We start from the raw sequence: 19,317 nt of genomic DNA, 5'->3' as shown, positions 1-19,317 counted from the left end.
TTGTCTCAATATTCCCAGATTCACCAACTGGGCAGGAGAGGACGCCAGCCTTAAAAGCTGTGGATCCAAGAATTTACTTTTTTATTGATGTTTGTCAATTTACTTTGTCTTATGAATAAACTGTAATACTTTTTTGTAAACCTATTACAGCTTTTTATACTCCTTTGGGCAAATCCAAGCTGGACTGTTGTATTATATTAATATAGCTGTTGTTTGAGAACTCCCCATAATGCCAGCTGGTTTACATTACACATTGGTAGATATAGCAGGCATTAACTTCAGGTACTATAAACCTAGTTAAGCTCTAAACCTATTGGTGTCAAAGGCGAAATAATTCTCAAAAAAAAGACAAGAATTTTTTCTTCACTTTTGTTTGGTTGGCATTTGATGCTAAGAGACACTACAGGTGATCTTAAACTGCACAGTAATCAAGAGCTATACCTTTGCCACAAGAAAGATAAATTGGCTTATCCATTTAAGCTGCAGCAGAAGAACCAGTCTTGAGTCATCGTCCCACCAGAGGTCCACCTTCTCACTGACCTATAGGATAGTTTCTGGGGTGCAACTACTTCAGGTCATAGGTTCTACTGATTAAGGCATGGCTGCGCTAGCCTCGTCTATGGCTACACCTCAAGCTGCAACTAAAACCAGTAATCATACCTCTCAACTGTCCAGATTTTCGCAGAATGCCCAGATTTTTGCTTTATATTTTCTGTCTGTTCCTCATAAAATTTTGGTTTTCTGGCAAATCAGTAGCTAATTATTGAGGATTTAATCCAGAAAATAATGACACACATTTGAGTTTCAAACTTCATTCCAATTAGAAAATTCATGCTAATGTAAAACATTTTATTCTATCAACTTTCTGAGTTTGTAAGAGCAATATTTAAAAACTGTTCCTATTTTTAGGGCTTTGTCCACCCATTTTTTATGGCTTCGTCCAGATTTCTTGGTCTAAGAGGTTGAGGTATGTAATCTGTGAAGATGACCTAGAAGCCTACATAACGGCTTTTGAGTGGATACACATCAGGTGAGCTAGGGCCTGGCCAGTTGAGCTTGCATGGTGGCTACACAATTTACCAGATAGCCACTCAGTACCTTTACAGATATGAAAACCATAGACTGTAAGGGCCTACTTGCACAGTTGGAGGTCACTACTGAAACTGAAGCAATTAATTTTCATTACAAGACTTATTGTAAAAGAAAAGCAGAAAAAGTTACAATTCTCTTAGAAAATTGTCACCATATTGCTGATCCAGAAGATAGTAACAGTAAAGAGACTGTCAGTGAAACAACAATAACTGTTAGATTTATGTGAGCACTGTCTAATTTTACTAAAAAATGGGTGGGTATAAAAACCCACAAGATGCACAAAGCTTTGTAAATCTTGTTGAAAGAGCAATGTGCTATGAAAAAAAATATGTATTAGACTGTAACGTCTAAGGTAAATGAACAATGTATTTAAACTAAAGAGAGCATTCAGAAACATTGTATGTGCTAAATGTCAGAGGACAGGACACAGAAGAGTTCTGTACTAAGTACAACAATCACCGTAGATCAGACACTGTTGGCTAAAGTGTTGATAGAAGTGCAGATAACTTAGAACTGATAAAGTGTAACAGAATTACTGCTTGACTAATAGGTAGAGGCTGCATTTTGTTACTCTATCACTCCTAAGCTCATAAAATGCCCTGTGTTAATATATGTGAAAGAGTTAGGGTCCCCTAGAATCTGGTAGCATGACAACCTTTATTGTGGAGCAGCTCCTTGGAAATCAGGGTACCTATGCCTCTAAAGTTGTACAGGTTGTGTTCATGCACAGGGATGAGAACAGCTACTTAGCAGACCGAGAAGCAATCCATACAGCATATATATTAGCAAAGTGATACACTTTGTGGCAGTAATACCTTCCCTTATACATAATCTAATTACTGGAAAAAAACATTTTCCACTTCAAGGGATAAAGAACCTCATGGCCCTCATAAACCTCCTCATACCCTTGCAAAAGAACCCACCATTATTTCCAGTGATAAAACAGATGACAGGTTTGGGTCAGAAGTAATATTTCCACGTCTCCGAGGAATAAAACTCAAATTGAGTATAAAGGGAGAAGACAACATTGTAACCTGTTAGACTCCAAAGATAGTTGTCCAGAGAAAAATCAAAGTTAATGAAGAACCAGAGACTGGCAGAACACCAGACAAGAAAGTAAACAGAGAGCTCCACAAACATTTTTCAACATAAGAATCTGTACAAATCAGTTTGATATACAAATGACAAATAATTCTTTGCAAAATTCAGCTAGCTGTGCTGGCATATGTTCATAAGTAGGTACTAGGCTATCTTAGTAAGCCTAGCCAACAAGGTTCCCTGGCTTATGCCACACAAGAAAGTTATTTTCCTGTGTCCCTGTTGAGCAGAGCCACAGAAGTGATCCCTGGGGTGTATTTCCCATCCACTCATCAATATTTTTCTTGAAGAGTGCTTAAACAGCCCTTGCAGGTCTTGAACCTATGACCCTGCACATCATAGCCTAAGCAATTTACCAGTAAGCTACCATAGATGTTGTACATCCACTGCCCTACTTCTCCTGGGATAGCTAGCAATACCTCATGTCACAGGGTGTACCACATACAATACTCAAAAAGCTAGAAAATGCTCCAAAATGTACCACAGGGCATCTAAACCACTCAAGATTCCCAGGGATGAAATGAGATGAGATATGCTCCTTGATTTAAGTATTTATAGCTCATCTAAGCTGCTTTAATTCAGAGTGTACTACAGTTTAACATGGTAGTGGGAAATAACACTGTAAAATCTGTATAAATAAATAATGATGTATGCCTTGTAAAGATAAGCAAGATTGTTTATTTGCATGCAGCTCATATTCCTGAAATAGAATACAAGAGTTCTGGAATATAATGATAACACTGAAATATTTATCAGCAGTGTAGTAATGATGATACATTGCATACTTAGATCAAAGGGTTTAAAAAATGCACTAAAATCTCCCATGGAGCATCTAGAACTCCATTGAGATTCTCCCAATTAATTTATTTTCTTCAGCAAAATCATCTGAGTTTTCCAGAATATTTGTTGTGGTCCAGCTCATAGAGTATATTATTATGATGTAGTCTTATGCAGCTTAACTGTGATGTCAACTGCTTTGCACAAACCTGCTTATGTCCCACTTTGGAAAGGTGGTAGACTTGATTTTAACTGCGTGAAAATAGTACAAAAGAAATAATCTGGTGGATTAATAAAAAATAAACAAATAAATAAATAATGGACATGATAGAGTCATAGGTAGTTATTACGCACATGGCCCAGGAGATCACTAGCCTAATTTTTCCAATTGACCCAAAGCACTGTCTGATTAAGTGACTTGCTAAGATTCACACACAAGGCAAATAGAGGCTGACTGAATCAAACCATGGACAGTAGTACAGTAAGCAGCTCATAATTACCTCAAAGCCTTAATGTTTTGGACTGTTGTAGCATGTTCTGCAATGCATTTTAATAAACATAGATATATATATCTTCTCCGCGTTCACATAACTCATGTAAAAAATGGAAAAATTGTCAGACTCCTAAATCTCTTTGAATATCCAAGGAGGGACAATGAGTTTATCAGTCATTCCACAACCATAAGAGAATCTGCATTGTTCATCCTGAAGGAGAGGCATTATACCTAACCACAGTGCTGAAGTGGAAGTTGGGCTTTCAGTTTACCAGTCAGTCTACTTCCTTATATGGTCATGAGCTTTGGTTAGTGATTGAAAGGATGGCATCACAGATATGTGTCATAGGAATAAGGTTCCTCTGCAGTGTTTCTGGGCTTACTCTCCATCACAGATTGAGGAGCTTGGCAATCAAAGAGGATTTTAGAGTAGAACCATGGGTCCTCTGGAGATACTTGAGATGGTTTGATTACCTAATGAGGATGACTCCTGGTCACTTCCTGCAGGAGGTGTATCAAGCATATCCCACTGAGTAAGAAGTCTTAGATAAGATCCAAGTCACTTTGGAGATAGTGCATCTTCAACCAGACTGGGAACTCTAGGGGATCTCATAGAATGAGCTGGAGACCAGTTCTGAAGACACAGAAGTGTGGTCAGCTTACTACCACTGTGGCTCTCACTATCACAAGCTGATTAGAAAGTGGATGACTAGATTAAAAAGTTTAGTGATATGTACTCACAAAGAGTTAACAATCCAAACAGAAGAAAAGAGTCTAGAGCTAATCATTACCTCTGGCAAAGTAACCAACAAACACTGACCTTTTGCATTCAACCTACTGTGAAGTATTGAGTGTTCCTTGATGATCTATGGAACTGAAACAGAAATTATGAACTTACGAACTTAGTTGTTGTTTGTCTTTCAGCTTTTCCCGGTTAGGGGTCGCCACAGCGGAACTCCGCTCTGCTAATGATTGGCAGTAGATTTTCACGAATGCCGAGGTGCCAGCTCGACGTCCAACCTTCAACAAAGGCATGCCCATTTACGCATGTCTTTCGAATGCCCATCCAACCATGGGGAGAACATGCAGACTCCACACAGAAGGCACTCCCTGTACTCCAGCCGAGAATCGAACGGGAGAACCTTTTGCTGTGAGGCAACAATGCTACAGCTGCACCACCGCAGATTACTGTGAACTTACAAACTTAGTAAAAGTTTAAAATAATCTAATTCTAGGGAGTGAATAGATAGAAACTCCATGACAGTACAGATGTTAACTTAAGATATGATACATATGAAGCAGAAAGTAGGTGAATGATGAAAAACAGAGTTCAGATCCAAATTTCACACCAGATGCTGAAACTTTAAACTCTTTGAGCTTCACTAGTAAAATGTTTGTACAAGAAGGGAAAGACAGAATCACTGAACAAGTTAATGCACAGTGTTCAACATCAAAGTGGCTGACTGTTTTCTTCCTAGTTCCATTTCTCTGGTGTTACCTTTCCCCAAATATTTTCCTTTATATATTTATTTATTTATTTGTGTTAACTATTTGAGTAGGCTGGAAAAACAACGTTTTCAATCATTACCAAGGCTATGAGACATACATAACAAAACAAATGTATTTACAGTAATGGGCATGGTTAAAACAAACAATATGCACAATGTATAATGATCACTAACAATCTATATATAAAAAGTTAACGTAGTTCATCAAACCTGTCTTTAGAAGCATTATTTTAGTTATGATGCAAAATAAAGAGTCAATATGCCTCTGGAAGTTTTATATAGTAAGTTATCCAACATATCCAAAGCCATTACATTTGCATTTCTGTGCTAAGTCTAAAGTTTTACTTTCTCTTAAATTCATAGAGATTATCAACGGTAGTAACATGGTACAGTTGTGTTCCAAGATGCAGGTACAAGTTTTCAGAAAGATTTTTCATAAGTGGTTCGAGGGAACTGTGGTCTGTTTAGTTTGAAGAAAGTGATATTTATGAGGGAATATGTAGTCTGCTTGCCAGAGGAGATATTGCCAGTTACGCTGTGACATAAAGGATTACATTATGATAACAGATACGTGGTGATTAAAGTATAGCTTACTCTCAAGGAAAGTGTCCAGATCCCTAATAAGTGCATCAGTTTCCAAACAGGTATCAAATATGTGCCAGCTGCATAAGTGTCCATATTTGACAAAAAACAAAATACTGCATTTCTTTTCATTTAGCTTAAGTCTATGGAGCTGGCAACATTTATTTCTATGTGCTAGACTGTCCTGGAAAATCTGGTGTCAGTTGGAGAGTTTATGATAGTTATGAGTTTACAGTCATCTGCAGACTTAGTAAGTCATGGGCCCTTAACTCCATCCTTGACATCAGAAAATTTAATACCAAAGAAAAGTGTCTCAATAACCAAATCCAAAAGGCACCAATAGTTATAACACTTGTTAATAATTGTTCCCCTACACTAATAGATTAAGTTCTGTCAGTCAACCAGTTTGCTATCCAGTAAGGTACATATGGGTTTACATTTATCTTGATTAGCTTGTCTGTAATGTCAGAATTGTTGGATTGTGTCAAAGGCATTTTCCAGGTCAAGATAAGCAATGTGCACAAATTTGATTATCTTTGTAACTTGTTCAAAGAATTGTACTAAGTTTAGGAAGGAGGATCCACCTTTAATATACTCAGATTAGTCTGGATCAAGGGACTGTAGATTGCAGATATCCTTGTTAATAAGTTCACCATTGCCTTATAGGTAATACTGGGGACGCTTATAGGTCTGTAGTGGGACCTCACTTTTGGAGTGGGGGTGACTACTGTAGTTCTCCACAGTTCAGATGTTAATCCAGTGGCAAGAATGAGCTTAAATGGGTTTATCCATGTGCTTATTGCTGACAAGAATACAACCTGGCACATTGTCTGAACCTGAGAAGCTAGTGTTCTTGGCACTGGAGCGTGCACTCAGGACATTGAGGTAATTGGTGTTAATTAGTATGTGGGGGAAATCAGAGTGATATAGGAATGTAAAGTTAGAACTAAATTTATCAGTTAACATGTTGGTAATATGTTGGCTATGTCCTCTTTCTAGATGGGGACGTGTTGTTGCTCACTGCAGTGCTGAGTATTACATTTAATGACTCTTAGATAATTATACAAAGCCTTTCTTTACATAATGGATAATTTTTTGTCCGTACATATAACTGGAGGATTTGATTTTGTTTCTAACTTCTTTCTGTTCAACTTTCTGAACACACTTTAGAGGTTGGAGCATTTACTCTAGTCTCATGGACAGTAACTTTCTTCCTTTTATTATATAGTTTGTTTATACCAGGATTCTACCACTGGGGTTTATTCCTGACCTTAGCATTGTATGTATGCCTGATGCCTTAATGTAAGCATTTAGATTACCATAAAAAACTGTCTATGAATGAATGTAGCAGTGTGCGAGACAGGGTCATCTAGAGGAGGGGAGGGGAAGATTAAATTTGGTCAGGCAATAGAGTTGCCCTTGAACAATCCCTAAAGACAGAAAGGTTTTATAATAGCTCAGGTTTAACCCTCATAGTAAATATAACTGAGCAGTGGTCAAGTTTAATCAATGATGGAACATCAACAGATGTAGAGCATAGTGGGGTTATATTAATCAGGACTATATCCAATATCTTTGAGCACCTAGTTGGAACATGATCTAGTTGAACTAATAATCTAGTATTTATGAAATCTAAGAAGGATTCTGCAGATTTATTTGTGGTAATGTAGCTCACCCAGTTAATTGAAGGATAGTTAAAATTCCCCTGGAGAATAGTATTTGTTTCAGTGGGGAGGGAGTCCAGTTTGTTTAAATATGTCTCATGGGCTACAGATGACATTGAGAAGGTACAGTAGTTGAAAGTGATGTGGTATGGATTTTTATTGATGTTAAGCAGGCTATAGAGAAGCTCAAGGTCATCGTCTTGCTTTAATAGTCTTGGTGTGATTTGATTATATGGGCATGCCACCACCAACAACATAGTCATTTTTAGAGCTGTGTCTGAGCAAGTGGTAGCACTGATACGTGAAACTGCTACACTGAGACTGTATTTCAGTAACTATACTGATATCTGTATTTTTAAGCATCAGGAAGACTTCTGGTGTTGAACAGTAGTTAAATGTACTGCTTTTGCATTTAATTTTATTCCTGTTTGATTATGCTGGTAGTTTGAGAAGAGTGACCTTGCCTAAAAAAAGGCACTATAGTTGTGGAAAAAGTTTTGGCCAATATATGAAAGCCATGAGGAGAGAGGAGCAAGCTTCCCCTAGCAAAGCAGGTAGGGCTGTCAATCATCTCTTTATAGGATTTTATATATATATATATATATATATATATATATATATATATATTCATCCCACCTAGAATGACACCAATAACTAGGCCAATAGCTAAAGTCAATTATATTTTGTTTCTGTTGTGGTATAATTATTGGTGATCATAGTACGTCACTCAAGACTAATTTCATATCAGCCTTGTGCACATATTCTAACAGCTCCATTATCCATTATGTTTTTCTTCATTTGATCCCAGGAGGTATGTCTCACCTCATTCACTCCCACATACATAATGATCAAGTCATATGTGAGCTCTAATGATATGGTGGATCCTGGTATCTGACAAACTGCTTACTGTCACCATGGTGAGTGCAACATCTGTGTAGTTCATTATGGAGTCACCTATGACTAGAATGTTATAACATGTGTCAGTTTAGCCTTGTTGCCTTAAGACCATTGGCTTGCCAGCTGGGTGATCCCTTATTCTTCTCCTCTGATGTTTGGTATTTCTGTAAATGCTATTACTTATAAGTGTATTGTAGAATGTATTGTTTACCTAAGTCTTGGAGGTCTGGGCAGGGATTTCTTAAGTAACGCAGTGTCAGATGGCTAATATGCTGATTTAGGACAAAGCTGGCTTGGTTGTGGCTGTTTCTTTGGCAGACGGATAAAGTCTTGACTACAGCCCAGCTGACCAAGTTTAAATTTGCTGCTCAAATGCAGTGGCAGGGAGGGATGGATGTGTTTGTCCTGAGGGAGGGCACTCACTGGTGATGCCCCCTAAGGGGAGGCATGGTCCAAAGAGGGGAGTTGACCCTGGACATAACCAGCAAGAGTGTGGGGGTGTGTGGGTGAGGAAAGGGAAATTGAGTAGGGCATATAAAATAAATGAAAAAAAAGCATGGGATGGAAGTACAGATGTATAAGCCCACAGGGCACCAGTAATATCTGCATATGTGCCTTATATCTATTTTAATTTATTTTATCTTTAGTTTTATTCATGTTTTTTCCATTATCCTTTGCTTTGATTCACACCTTGCTTGATTTTTTTACTTTCTGAGTGGAATTTATTCAGGGGTCCAGGAATTACCTGTCAATCTCTACAAGTGGTAAAAGTGTTTTTATGATGTTCATTTCCATGCCACGGTGACTTTGAGAGGATTCCTTTCATTGGGAGGAATCAGACTTACTTTCAGTTTGTTTAGAGACAGCCACCGAGGGTACATGCTTACAAAAGAAATGTCTACGATTAACTTACTCACAGGGTTTTCCTCTTTCTCATTACTTTTGTCATCTACTCGCCTCATTCAGAGAATGAGCAGCACATCTAGAGATACATCAGTACTACTGGCTCAGGCCTTTGTTTGTTGGTTTTAATCTACTACTACACTCTAACAAAGCTGATAGATTGATGCCCACCAGTATCCCCATGTCACATGACTAGTATTACTATTTTTACTGTTATGCAGTAAATGAACATTCGCAAATAATAAAGATTATAATTATCTTACTATTAATTCACTAAAGAAAAAAATTAAAGAAAGGTTAGATATAATAATAAATGGCCTTTTTTATAATATACATTTAGCTTAACTTATCAGTGCTGTATTGCTTTTCATATGCCAGTGAAACAGAAAAACTTCATTGCTGTGAGAATATGTATATGTATATATATATATATATATATATATATATATATATATATATATATATATATGTGTGTGTGTGTGTGTGTATGGGTGCCAAGCACTGGCATGAATGCCAAGTGCTCCAACACCCAGTAGAACTGCTGTGCCTTTACTGCCCAGGTTTCTGTAGTACTGGTCACACCACTGTTTTGTACACCTTACTCTTCAGCTCCTTTGGCATTCTTATATCAAACACTACCCACTAACACTCTGCGGCAGTTGGCCGCAGCACCTCTAATTCTAGCTTTGAGCTCTTCAGTCTGACTTCCCTTCTTCTCAACCACCCCCACGATACTTGAAGCTGTTAATCTGTTTCTCTATTTCCCATCTATCTATAGAATGTGTGATGGTAGAAATGTGGCTGTTTAGTAGAAAGTAGTTTCTAGATTCTTTATAAGTCTGCAGTGAGAAGGAATCTAAAGTAGAGGTGATCTATTACAAATGCTTGTGTGCTAGTTTCTTGTGACATATTTGCTCACTGCCTCTTGCTCTAAATGGCAAGTGCCTTAACCCTCAGTAATCTGATCCTAATTAATTATCTATTTCTCCCACTACCATCCCCTAATTAACTGTATAACCCTACCAGAAACCTAACTCTAACCTTTAACCTCCCACCTAGTCCTTAACTCGAAACATAGCACATCCCTCACTATGCCTAAAGTCCATAATCACTTTCTAAACTAAAAAGTCTATTCCACCCTCCCAAAATATAAATTATTTGATTAAGTTCCACTATCACTCATGAACCCCAAATTCCCTCCTATTCCCTAATCCTAGAACTATCTTCCTACTCCTGAAACCTAAAGGGGGAGCTGGCATAATGGTTAAGGTGTTTACCTTACAAACGCAAGGTTCAGAGTTTGATTCTCACATGAGGTAATTGGCTAGGCCTAAAGTAGCCCACAAGGGCAGTAAGCCTAGTACTAATCAATAGGGTTTGATTCTCACAGGGGGTGACTGGCTAGGCTTAAAAAATGGTCCAGGAGGGCAGTTAGCCTAGTAATAATCTATGCATCTATGAATCTAAGTGCATGATCATTTCCTAACCATAAACTTTCACTCTCACTCTCAATCCCTAAACTTAAAACTCCCTACCCTCTCCCTAAACTAAAAGTCTCCAAGCACTGCCTAACCCTAAACTTGCTTCCCATTCCCTATATCTAGTTGGGAGGGTGGCCTAATGGTTAAGGAGTTTGCCTTACAAACACAAGGTGCAGGGTTTGAGTCTCACAATGGATAATTGGCTAGGCTTAAAATGGCTTGCAAGGGCAGTTAGCTTAGTACTAATCTATGAACCTATGAACGTAAACCCCTCCTCCCTAAACCTAAATGTCCTTCACAATCGCTGCCTGAAACCCTAACCTGGAATAACACCCACTCACATGCCCTCCCAATGGCTGATGGACATACCTTGCCCAAACCTGGCTATTGTGTTTTGGTGAGGTATGGCAGCTCCACTCCCTTTGCATGACTGCTGCACTTCAAAAAACATGTGGCTGGGTGAGCGAGCAGACAGTAATGAGAGCTACAAGACAGCCAAGTTGCTGGCTGTGAGATAGTGGTTGTCAAGTGCCTGGGACTTGGGTACATGTAGTACATCCAAAGACTTACACTGAGATTTTTAAATTTTATAGCAACTGTAAAGGTGTAATTGGTGTTAGTCTGTTCCATTTTCCAGTGTAGAAAATCATATTCGTCTTTTCAAACCTGATTCTGTGATTTTTTTTCAAAGTATTACTGCAGTACTCTGAAAACCAGTAGCCTTGCTCATTTCTGACAGCAAATATCTTTATTTAGACTGTTAATGAATTTCTTCCTCTGTAGGTAGATGGAGGGGGGGGGTTTGCACATGAAAAGCCTGATATATGATTTTTTTTTTCTTTGCATGAAAGGTTCACTTTATCTGAGTAACATATGAATAAAAATGTTAAAGTGTAGGGCAGGACAGATGTTCATGAAGGTGCCTAACAGTTTCCATTTTCTGGTCTTAAACCTCAGCTCTGTGCATTTATATGGTTGTAATTAGTTTGTACCAGTGCACAGAGGGTCATTCTATGTTTAATTTATGTAAAGGGATTTTTTTGCAAATTAGCAGTATGTGAGAACAACAATAATGCCAAAATTAAGTGTTTTTTTCTTGTAATTTGTAAGGGGAGGTATTGTTTAAGCTTTGCTGCTGGATGGGTTTTGTTAATTTGGGGTTGTTGTTTTTTGATATTGATGTTTTGTGCTTTTTGTTTGCAACTTGAGGGATGGTGTATTTTTCTATGAGCTCCATCAGTGATTCTCATTGTAAAGGAGTATTGTCTATTCTTTGAGTTAGTGCACCTGTATAGTTGGTATATTAAAGTTTGGAGGCTGTGGGGAGTGTGTGTGTGTGTGTGTGTGTGTGTGTGTGTGTGTGTGTGTGTGTGTGTGTGTGTGTGTGTGTTTCGGGGGACTTGCCCTCCTACAGAATAAAGTGTTGTCTCCAAAAATGTCTTTGTTAAAATGTTGTAAAAATTCACTTTGATGTATCTTGACATGCCTCTGTTATAACCTTAGACACATTTTTGTTTTATGAGATGTTTTACACATTAATTATGTTAATAATTTTTATTTATAAAGATAACTTTTAATATGTAATCATGGAGCATTTCTCTCCAGGTTTCCACTGAAGGGGTTTTAATTCCTAGTCAAACTTTCCCAATGAATGAATAAATAAGTAAATAAACTGTATTTTTACTGTTTTTTAGCTTATTTGATGTTTTCTGCTTTGTTTTGGTGTGCTTGATTTACTTTTTTATTCAGGCTTTTTTTTTCAATTTTTTGAAGGACACTGTTGTATGAGCTGAATCTTCAGTCATATTGTTGCCATAGATGTGTGTGTATTTGTGTGTGTCTGTGTGTGAGTGTGCCCCAGAATGTTACCTTCATAATCTAATAACATATAAGCATGACCCTGACAGTCAGACAACAAGCTTAGAATTCTCAAATTTTTCCAAGACTAGAAAAACTTGACAGAGTATTCAGATCTTAAGATGTGACAGACAATGAAGCAGAGCTCTAACTCACAAGTCCTTCAGTCCACCAGGCCCAGATAAAGATTGGCTTTGTTAAAGGTATTCAGTAATAGTGATGTTATAATATGGTTAAACGTTATTAGGATATTATTAAAATGTAAGGAATGTTGGCAAGCAGCTTTTAATTTTCCAGAGACTTCTAGAAATTAAACAGTAAGTCGATGCTTTGAACTATTTATTGGTAGGTTGCTAAGCAAAAGCTAATGTCTAAGTAATATAGTTTGTAAGAGTGCATAGCTGAGTATTGTATTTCAGGCCTTGTGTAATTCAATTGATATTATTAAAGTAATAGAAAATAGCTTTTGTTTCTACTTTCAGAAGATAATAATTCTTTTTTTTATGTTACTTTCCAAATAGGTTCATCTTGGGAAAAGGCACTTCGGCAAATAGGATTTGAGAGGTAAGCATTGCCTTTACTTTTGTTTACTTTTAAGTGAAATTAACTTTTGACTGTTTCATTTCAGTTAGAGTTCTATACATATTGCATAGTTTTGTATTAGTTTTTTGTTGTGGAGTATATGAACATATGTTAAAGCCAGCATCATATACTTATTTCACGTTACTTTGCATCTATCCTCATCATCATCTTCTTTCGGCTGTACCCGTTAGGGGTCACCACAGCGGGTCATCTGTTTCCAATTCTTCCTGTCCTCTGCATCTTACTCTGCCACACCATCCACCTGCATGTCCTCTCTCACCACATCCATAAACCTTATCTTAGGCCTTCCTCTTTTCCTGTTACCTGGTAACTTCATCCTTAGCATCTTTTTCCCAATATACTCAGCATCCCTCCTCAGCACATGTCCAAACCAATGTAATCTTGCCTCTCTGGCTTTGTCTCCAAACCTTCCAACCTGGGCTGACCCTCTAATATACTTATTCCTAATCCTGTCCACCCTTGTCACACCCAGTGCAAATCTTAACATCTTTAACTCTGCCACATCCAGCTCAAACTCCTCCCTTTTTGTCTCCAACCCATATAACGTAGCTGGTCTCACTACCCTCTTGTAGACCTTCCCTTTCACTCTTACTGGTACTCGTCTGTCACAAATCACTCCTGACACTTTTCTCCACCCACTCCATCCTGCCTGTACTCTCTTCTTCACCTCTCTTCCACATTCACCATTACTCTGATCTGTTGATCCCAAGTATTTAAACTCATCCACCTTCAGCACCTCTACTCCTTGCATCCTCACCATTCCTCTATCCTCTGTCTCATTCACACACATATATTATGTCTTAGTCCTGCTGACCTTCATTCCTCTTCTTTCTAGAGCATATCTACATCTCTCCAGGATCTCCTCCACCTGTTCCCTACTCTCACTGCAGATCACAATGTCATAGGTTCATAGGTTCATAGGTAGGTACTAGGCTATCTGCCCGTGGGCATTTATAAACCTATCCAGAGCGTGTCAGCTTTCGCCACCCCATTGATTAATTAACTGAGCCTCTGTCAAGAAGAGCCAATGAAGTGATCCCAGGAGTGTATTTTCTGTTACCCATCCACCCATCAAGGTTTCTCTTGAAGAGTGTTAGTGAGGGGCTCTGCCTAATGTAGTTAGGAATTTTGTTGCAAAGCATGGGGACTCTCTGTGACAGGAATCTATCCCTCCAGCATGTTCTATTTATTGTTGTGGTGAGGTTTAGCTCACCAGAGCGAGTGGCTCACAGTGACTTGGATTTCTTTAGGTGGAGCATGTCCATCAATTCTGAGTTGGACATAGCTTTGTAAGTCAGGCAGAGATCACCTCTGAGTAAGCAATATGCGACTGAGTACAGCTGGAGTTTTTCCAGTCGTGCTGCATAGGACATATGTTTGAGGCCAGTAATCCTCTTGGTGAGGTAGTTTTGCGGTTTTTCCAGATGTTGGAAGTGTCTTGTGAGGTGCATCCCAAATGGACCATTGTACTCTATAATGGGTCTGATGAGTGACGAGTAGAGGGGCACTATAACTTCTTTATTTCTAGATGTGAACTATTTACTAATTAGATGAGCTACATAGAAGGATTTCCTAACTACTTTGGCAATATGATTGGCAAAGGAGAGATTACTATCTACCTGGGTCCCCAGATCTGTTATTACCTCTTCTGTATTAAGGGGGCTGCCACCTATGTGGTAATTCATGGGTGTTTTGTTTTTCCCAGATGGGATGACTATGTATTTTTTGGCATTTAGCTTGAGACCATGGGTTTGACACCAGGTGCCCGTCTCAGTAAGGCCCTTTTGGAGAATGTCTGTGTCAGCCAGAGAGTCAATTATGGCTCCCAGTTTGCAGTCATCGGCAAACTTGGTTAGCCATAGTCCTCCTGTGTTTGCCTGACTGAGTCTTGTGGGACACCACTTGTGACTGGTTTAGAGTTGGACCTGGAGCCCGCTATTCTTACCGTATGAGTTCTGTCTGTAAGCCATTTGGCAACCATGTAGGGGTTTATGTTCAGGCTGGTGAGTTTTTCTATAATTCCTGAGTGAGGAATGGTGTCAAAAGCCTTGACGAGGTCAAGGTAGGCTGTGTGATCTACCTTCCCCTCATCTATGGCCTTGGTGACTGCCTCGAAGAAGTCAACCAGGTTTAGTAGGCATTATTTGCCATTAACAAAGCAGAACTGGGTCGGGCTAAGTGTTTGGAGGTTCCCAATATCTTTGTTAATGAGTTCCATGGTGATGCACTCCATAGCCTTGCAGACCAGGCTAGTCAGGCTTATGAGGCGATAGTTACCAGGGTCAGTTGTGGCCCTTCCTTTGTGGAGCGGAATAACCGTTGTTGTGCGCCATTCTATGGGCATGTAGCCTGTGGAGAGGCTGAGGTTGAACAGTGTGTTAAGGTGGGGGGTAGGTTCATTCTGTAATTCATGCAAGATGCAGACTGGGACACCATCTGTCCCCATTGACGCTGTGCTTTTGGCTTTTAAAAGGGCTGTTTTCACCTGTTCATCTGCAAACATCATAGTCCACGGGGACTCCTGTCTGATCTCATTTGTCAACCTGTTCATCACCATTGCAAACAAGAAAGGGCTCAGAGCTGATCCTTGATGTAATCCCACCTCCACCTTAAACACATCCATCACTCCCACCGCAGACCTCACCGCTGTCACACTATCCTATACCACTCTTACATACTTCTCTGACACTCCAGACTTCCTCATACAATACCACAACTCCTCTCTAGGCATCATGTCATATGCTTTCTCTAAGTCTACAAAAACACAATGCAACTCCTTCTGACCTTCACTGTACTTCTCCATCAACACTCTCAGATCAAACATCGCATCTGTAGTGCTCTTTCCCAGCATGAAACCATACTGCTGATCACTAATCATCACCTCCCTTCTTAACCTAGCTTCCACTACTCTTTCCCATAGATTCATGCTGTGACTGATCACTTTAATCCCTCTGTAGTTACCACAGCTCTGCACATCACCCTTATTCTTAAAAATTGGTACTAAAACACTTTTTCTCCAATCCTCAGGCATCGTCTCACTTTCCAAGATTTTATTAAAGAATCTGCTTAAAAACTCCACTGCCATTTCACATAAACACCTCCATGCTTCCACAGGTATGTCATCTGGACCAACAGCCTTTCCATTCTTCATCCTCTTCATAGCTATCCTTACTTCCTCCTTGGTAATCCATTGCACTTCATGATTCACTATCTCTACATCATCCAACCTTCTCTCCCTCTCATGCTCTTCATTCATCAACCACTCAAAGTACTCTTTCCATCTCCTCAACACACTCTCCTCGCTTGTGAGTATGTTTCCCTCATTATCCTTTATCACCTTTACCTGCTGCACATCTTTCCTAGCTCAGTCCCTCTGTCTAGCCAATTGGTACAGGTCCTTTTCTTCCTCCTTAGTGTCCAACCTTTCATACAACTCTTCATACGCCTTATCCTTAGCCTTCACCACCTCTCTCTTTGCCATGCACCTCATCTCCTTATACTCCTGTCTACTTTCTTCATCTCTCTGGCAATCCCACTTCTTCTTTGTCAACCTCTTTCTCTGTATACTCTCCTGTACTTCCTCATTCCACCACCATGTCTCCTTGTCATCCTTCCTCTGTCCAGATGTCATACCAAGCACCTTTCTAGCCGTCTCCCTTACTAGCTCTGCTGTAGTTACCCAGCTATTTGGTAACTCTTCACTGCCACCCAGTGCCTGTCTTAACTCATCCCCGAACTCCACCTCACAATTACCCTTTTTCAATTTCCACCATTTGATCCTTGGTGCTGCCCTCACACTCCTCCTCCTCTTCTTGATCACCGTCATCCTACAAACTATCATCCTATGCTGCCTAACTACACTTTCCCCGGTCACCACTTTACAGTTTCCAATCTCCTTCAAACTGGCCCACCTACATAAGATGTAATACACCTGTGTGCATCTTCCTCCAGTCTTGTATGTCACCCTATGCTCCTCCCTCTTGTTAAAATACGTATTCATCTGACATTCTTTTCACCTCCAAAACACTCTTAGCATGCTGTTCCTTCAGGATAACTCCCATGCCATTTCTCCTCCCATCCACACCATGATAAAACAATTTGAACCCACTTCCGATACACCTAGCTTTACTCCCCTTCCATCTGGTTCTCTTGCACACACAATATACCAACCTTCCTTCTGTCCATCATATCGGCTAGCTCTCTCCTTATACCAGTCATACTGCCAACATTGAAAGTTCTGACCCTCACTACCACAGTCCTAACCTTTCTCCTCTCTTCCTGCCTTTGGCCATGCTTTCCGCCTCTTCTCCTGCTTCGGCCAACAGTAGCCCAATTTCCGCCAGCACCCTGTTGGCTAACAGTACTGGTGGCTGTCGTTGTTAACCCGGGCCTCGACCGATCCAGTATGTAAATATTTACTGGTGTCCGCATGAATTATTTGGCAAAGTTTTATGCTGGATGCACTTCCTGACGCAACCCTCCCCATTTATTCGGGCTTGGGACCGGCGCAAAGAAATGCATTGGCTTGTGCATCCCCAATGGCTGGGTTGTTGCTTTGTATCTATCAATGACATAATAATATATGCCTTTATTTCTTTTACCATTTTCATATAGGAAGTCAAATATCTTGACCATGTGAGCCAAAAAACAAACTGAAATACATTTATACGCAACTATTTTGATAAATCTTTTTTTTTTTATCACCATGTTATCAACAGAGTACATCTCTTTAGGATAACTAGACCTGATTTATTTAACATTTGTTTACCGAGAAAGTCTGACTTGAAATGAAGCCAATTTTCAGTGGAGGCCTGGGGAGAAATGCTCCAGATGTATGTCTTTATAACGTGGGAGGAAACCCGAGCACCCGGTGGAAACCCAGATGAACACAAGGAGGACATGTAGACTCTGCACAGAAGGCACCCTACCTGAGAATCGAACCAGAGAACCTCTTGCTGTGAGGTGACAATGCACCACTACTCCATAGATGTGAAAGTGATACTCTTTTATCTCTTGTCAGTAGAGTTGTAAAGTACAAATATGTCCCAGACAATGATAGATGGTTTGAAATTCATGTAAACATTTGGTAAGTGGGCTTTATGCCACTGGATCAGTTAGTTTGGTAGTTACCCATACACAAACAATATTCTACTGAACAAATATGTAGTGCAAAAGGTGGGTTAATCACATAAACCGCACGCAGTGAAGCTGGAGTGACGAGTGAAGCAACAACAAGCAAAACGGTATATGTATGTTTTAGCTAAACAGCATGACAGCATGTACAACTGAGTGTGGAGAGGCTAGGTGATTATCTAACCACTCAGTATTGTGGGTCTGCAAAATGGTGAGCAGGACGACAGACCCAGATAACAAGCTAAAATATACAACAATCAGCTCAAAGTACGTTCTGCAATGTGGCACTGTAGTTACCCAGTGCCAGTGCTACAGTGCACTCTGCAGTGTGGTAGCAAGGCTGCCCTGTGCCGATGTTGCAGTGCACTCTGCAGTCTAGTAGCAAGGCTGCCCAGTGCCAATTCTAAAGTGCACTCTGCAGTCTGGTAGCAAGGCTGCCCAGTGCCAAAGCTACAGCACACTCAGCAATGTGGTAATAGATGCATCTGTTGCCTTATAGCACTTTGAAACAATGCCAGAACTGTACATCACAAACAGGACACAACATGACAGTGAGGAATGTAACAAAGTAGTAGATAATAAAACAGGAGTGACAGTCTGCCTAGATATGAGGTATTGAAGATGTGCAGCTGGTATGGAGCATCCATCCAGAAAGGCAGCACCTGCACAAGAAAAAAAAACAGCCAGCAGTAATGGAGAAACCCAGTCATGGTGCACATGTCATAGTTATGAAAAAAAAAAGAAACAAACCAGGTATGGAAATGCTGCAATCCTTGATTTCTCAGCAGTAGATAAACAGAGCTGTAATATTAAAAAATATACCAGCCAGGAATGCAAGGGTGACTGCTCGAAAGTCCAGTTAAATGAACATACTCTGTCTGTTAAGACAGGGCACAACAGATGACTGTCCAGGACAGGCATACATGCCCACATCTGAATGAGATACATTTGATGCTACAATGAAGGGACAGAGAACATTGTTCTGAAAGGTCAGTGTGATGTATCATGCAAACACACATCATTGTTTGACTGAATGATTGATCGACTGCCTGATGGACTGATTGATTAATGGGTGTAGTAGGTTTCCTCACTGAGTTCATGCAAAAGAAGCTTTTTAGGGGACAGTGCAGAACTGCTTTACAAACAAGAGTAGATTAGATATCACATTAATACTGCATGTTTAATCAAAGTGCTGCGCAGAAATGAGACAGAAAATAAAGTATGAACCC

General features: G+C 39.7%; 1 protein-coding gene across 1 annotated transcript in view; it reads left to right on the top strand.

The window, feature by feature from the left end:
• The window catches only part of PIEZO2 (piezo type mechanosensitive ion channel component 2), a gene marked incomplete in the record, with an annotated part of 2,710,318 nt that overhangs the window by 1,124,679 nt on the left and 1,566,322 nt on the right, over positions 1-19,317 (top strand). Inside the window, 1 exon segment of the mRNA XM_044067359.1 lies at positions 12,874-12,916. Within this exon segment, the coding sequence (XP_043923294.1) occupies positions 12,874-12,916 (43 nt within the window).

This window comes from Protopterus annectens, chromosome 3.part1 (assembly GCF_019279795.1).
Source record: "Protopterus annectens isolate FY-2018-M chromosome 3.part1, PAN1.0, whole genome shotgun sequence".
NCBI classification, from domain to species: Eukaryota; Metazoa; Chordata; order Ceratodontiformes; family Protopteridae; genus Protopterus; species Protopterus annectens.
Note: the sequence above shows the minus strand (reverse complement) of the source record. Positions and strands in the feature narration are given on the sequence as shown.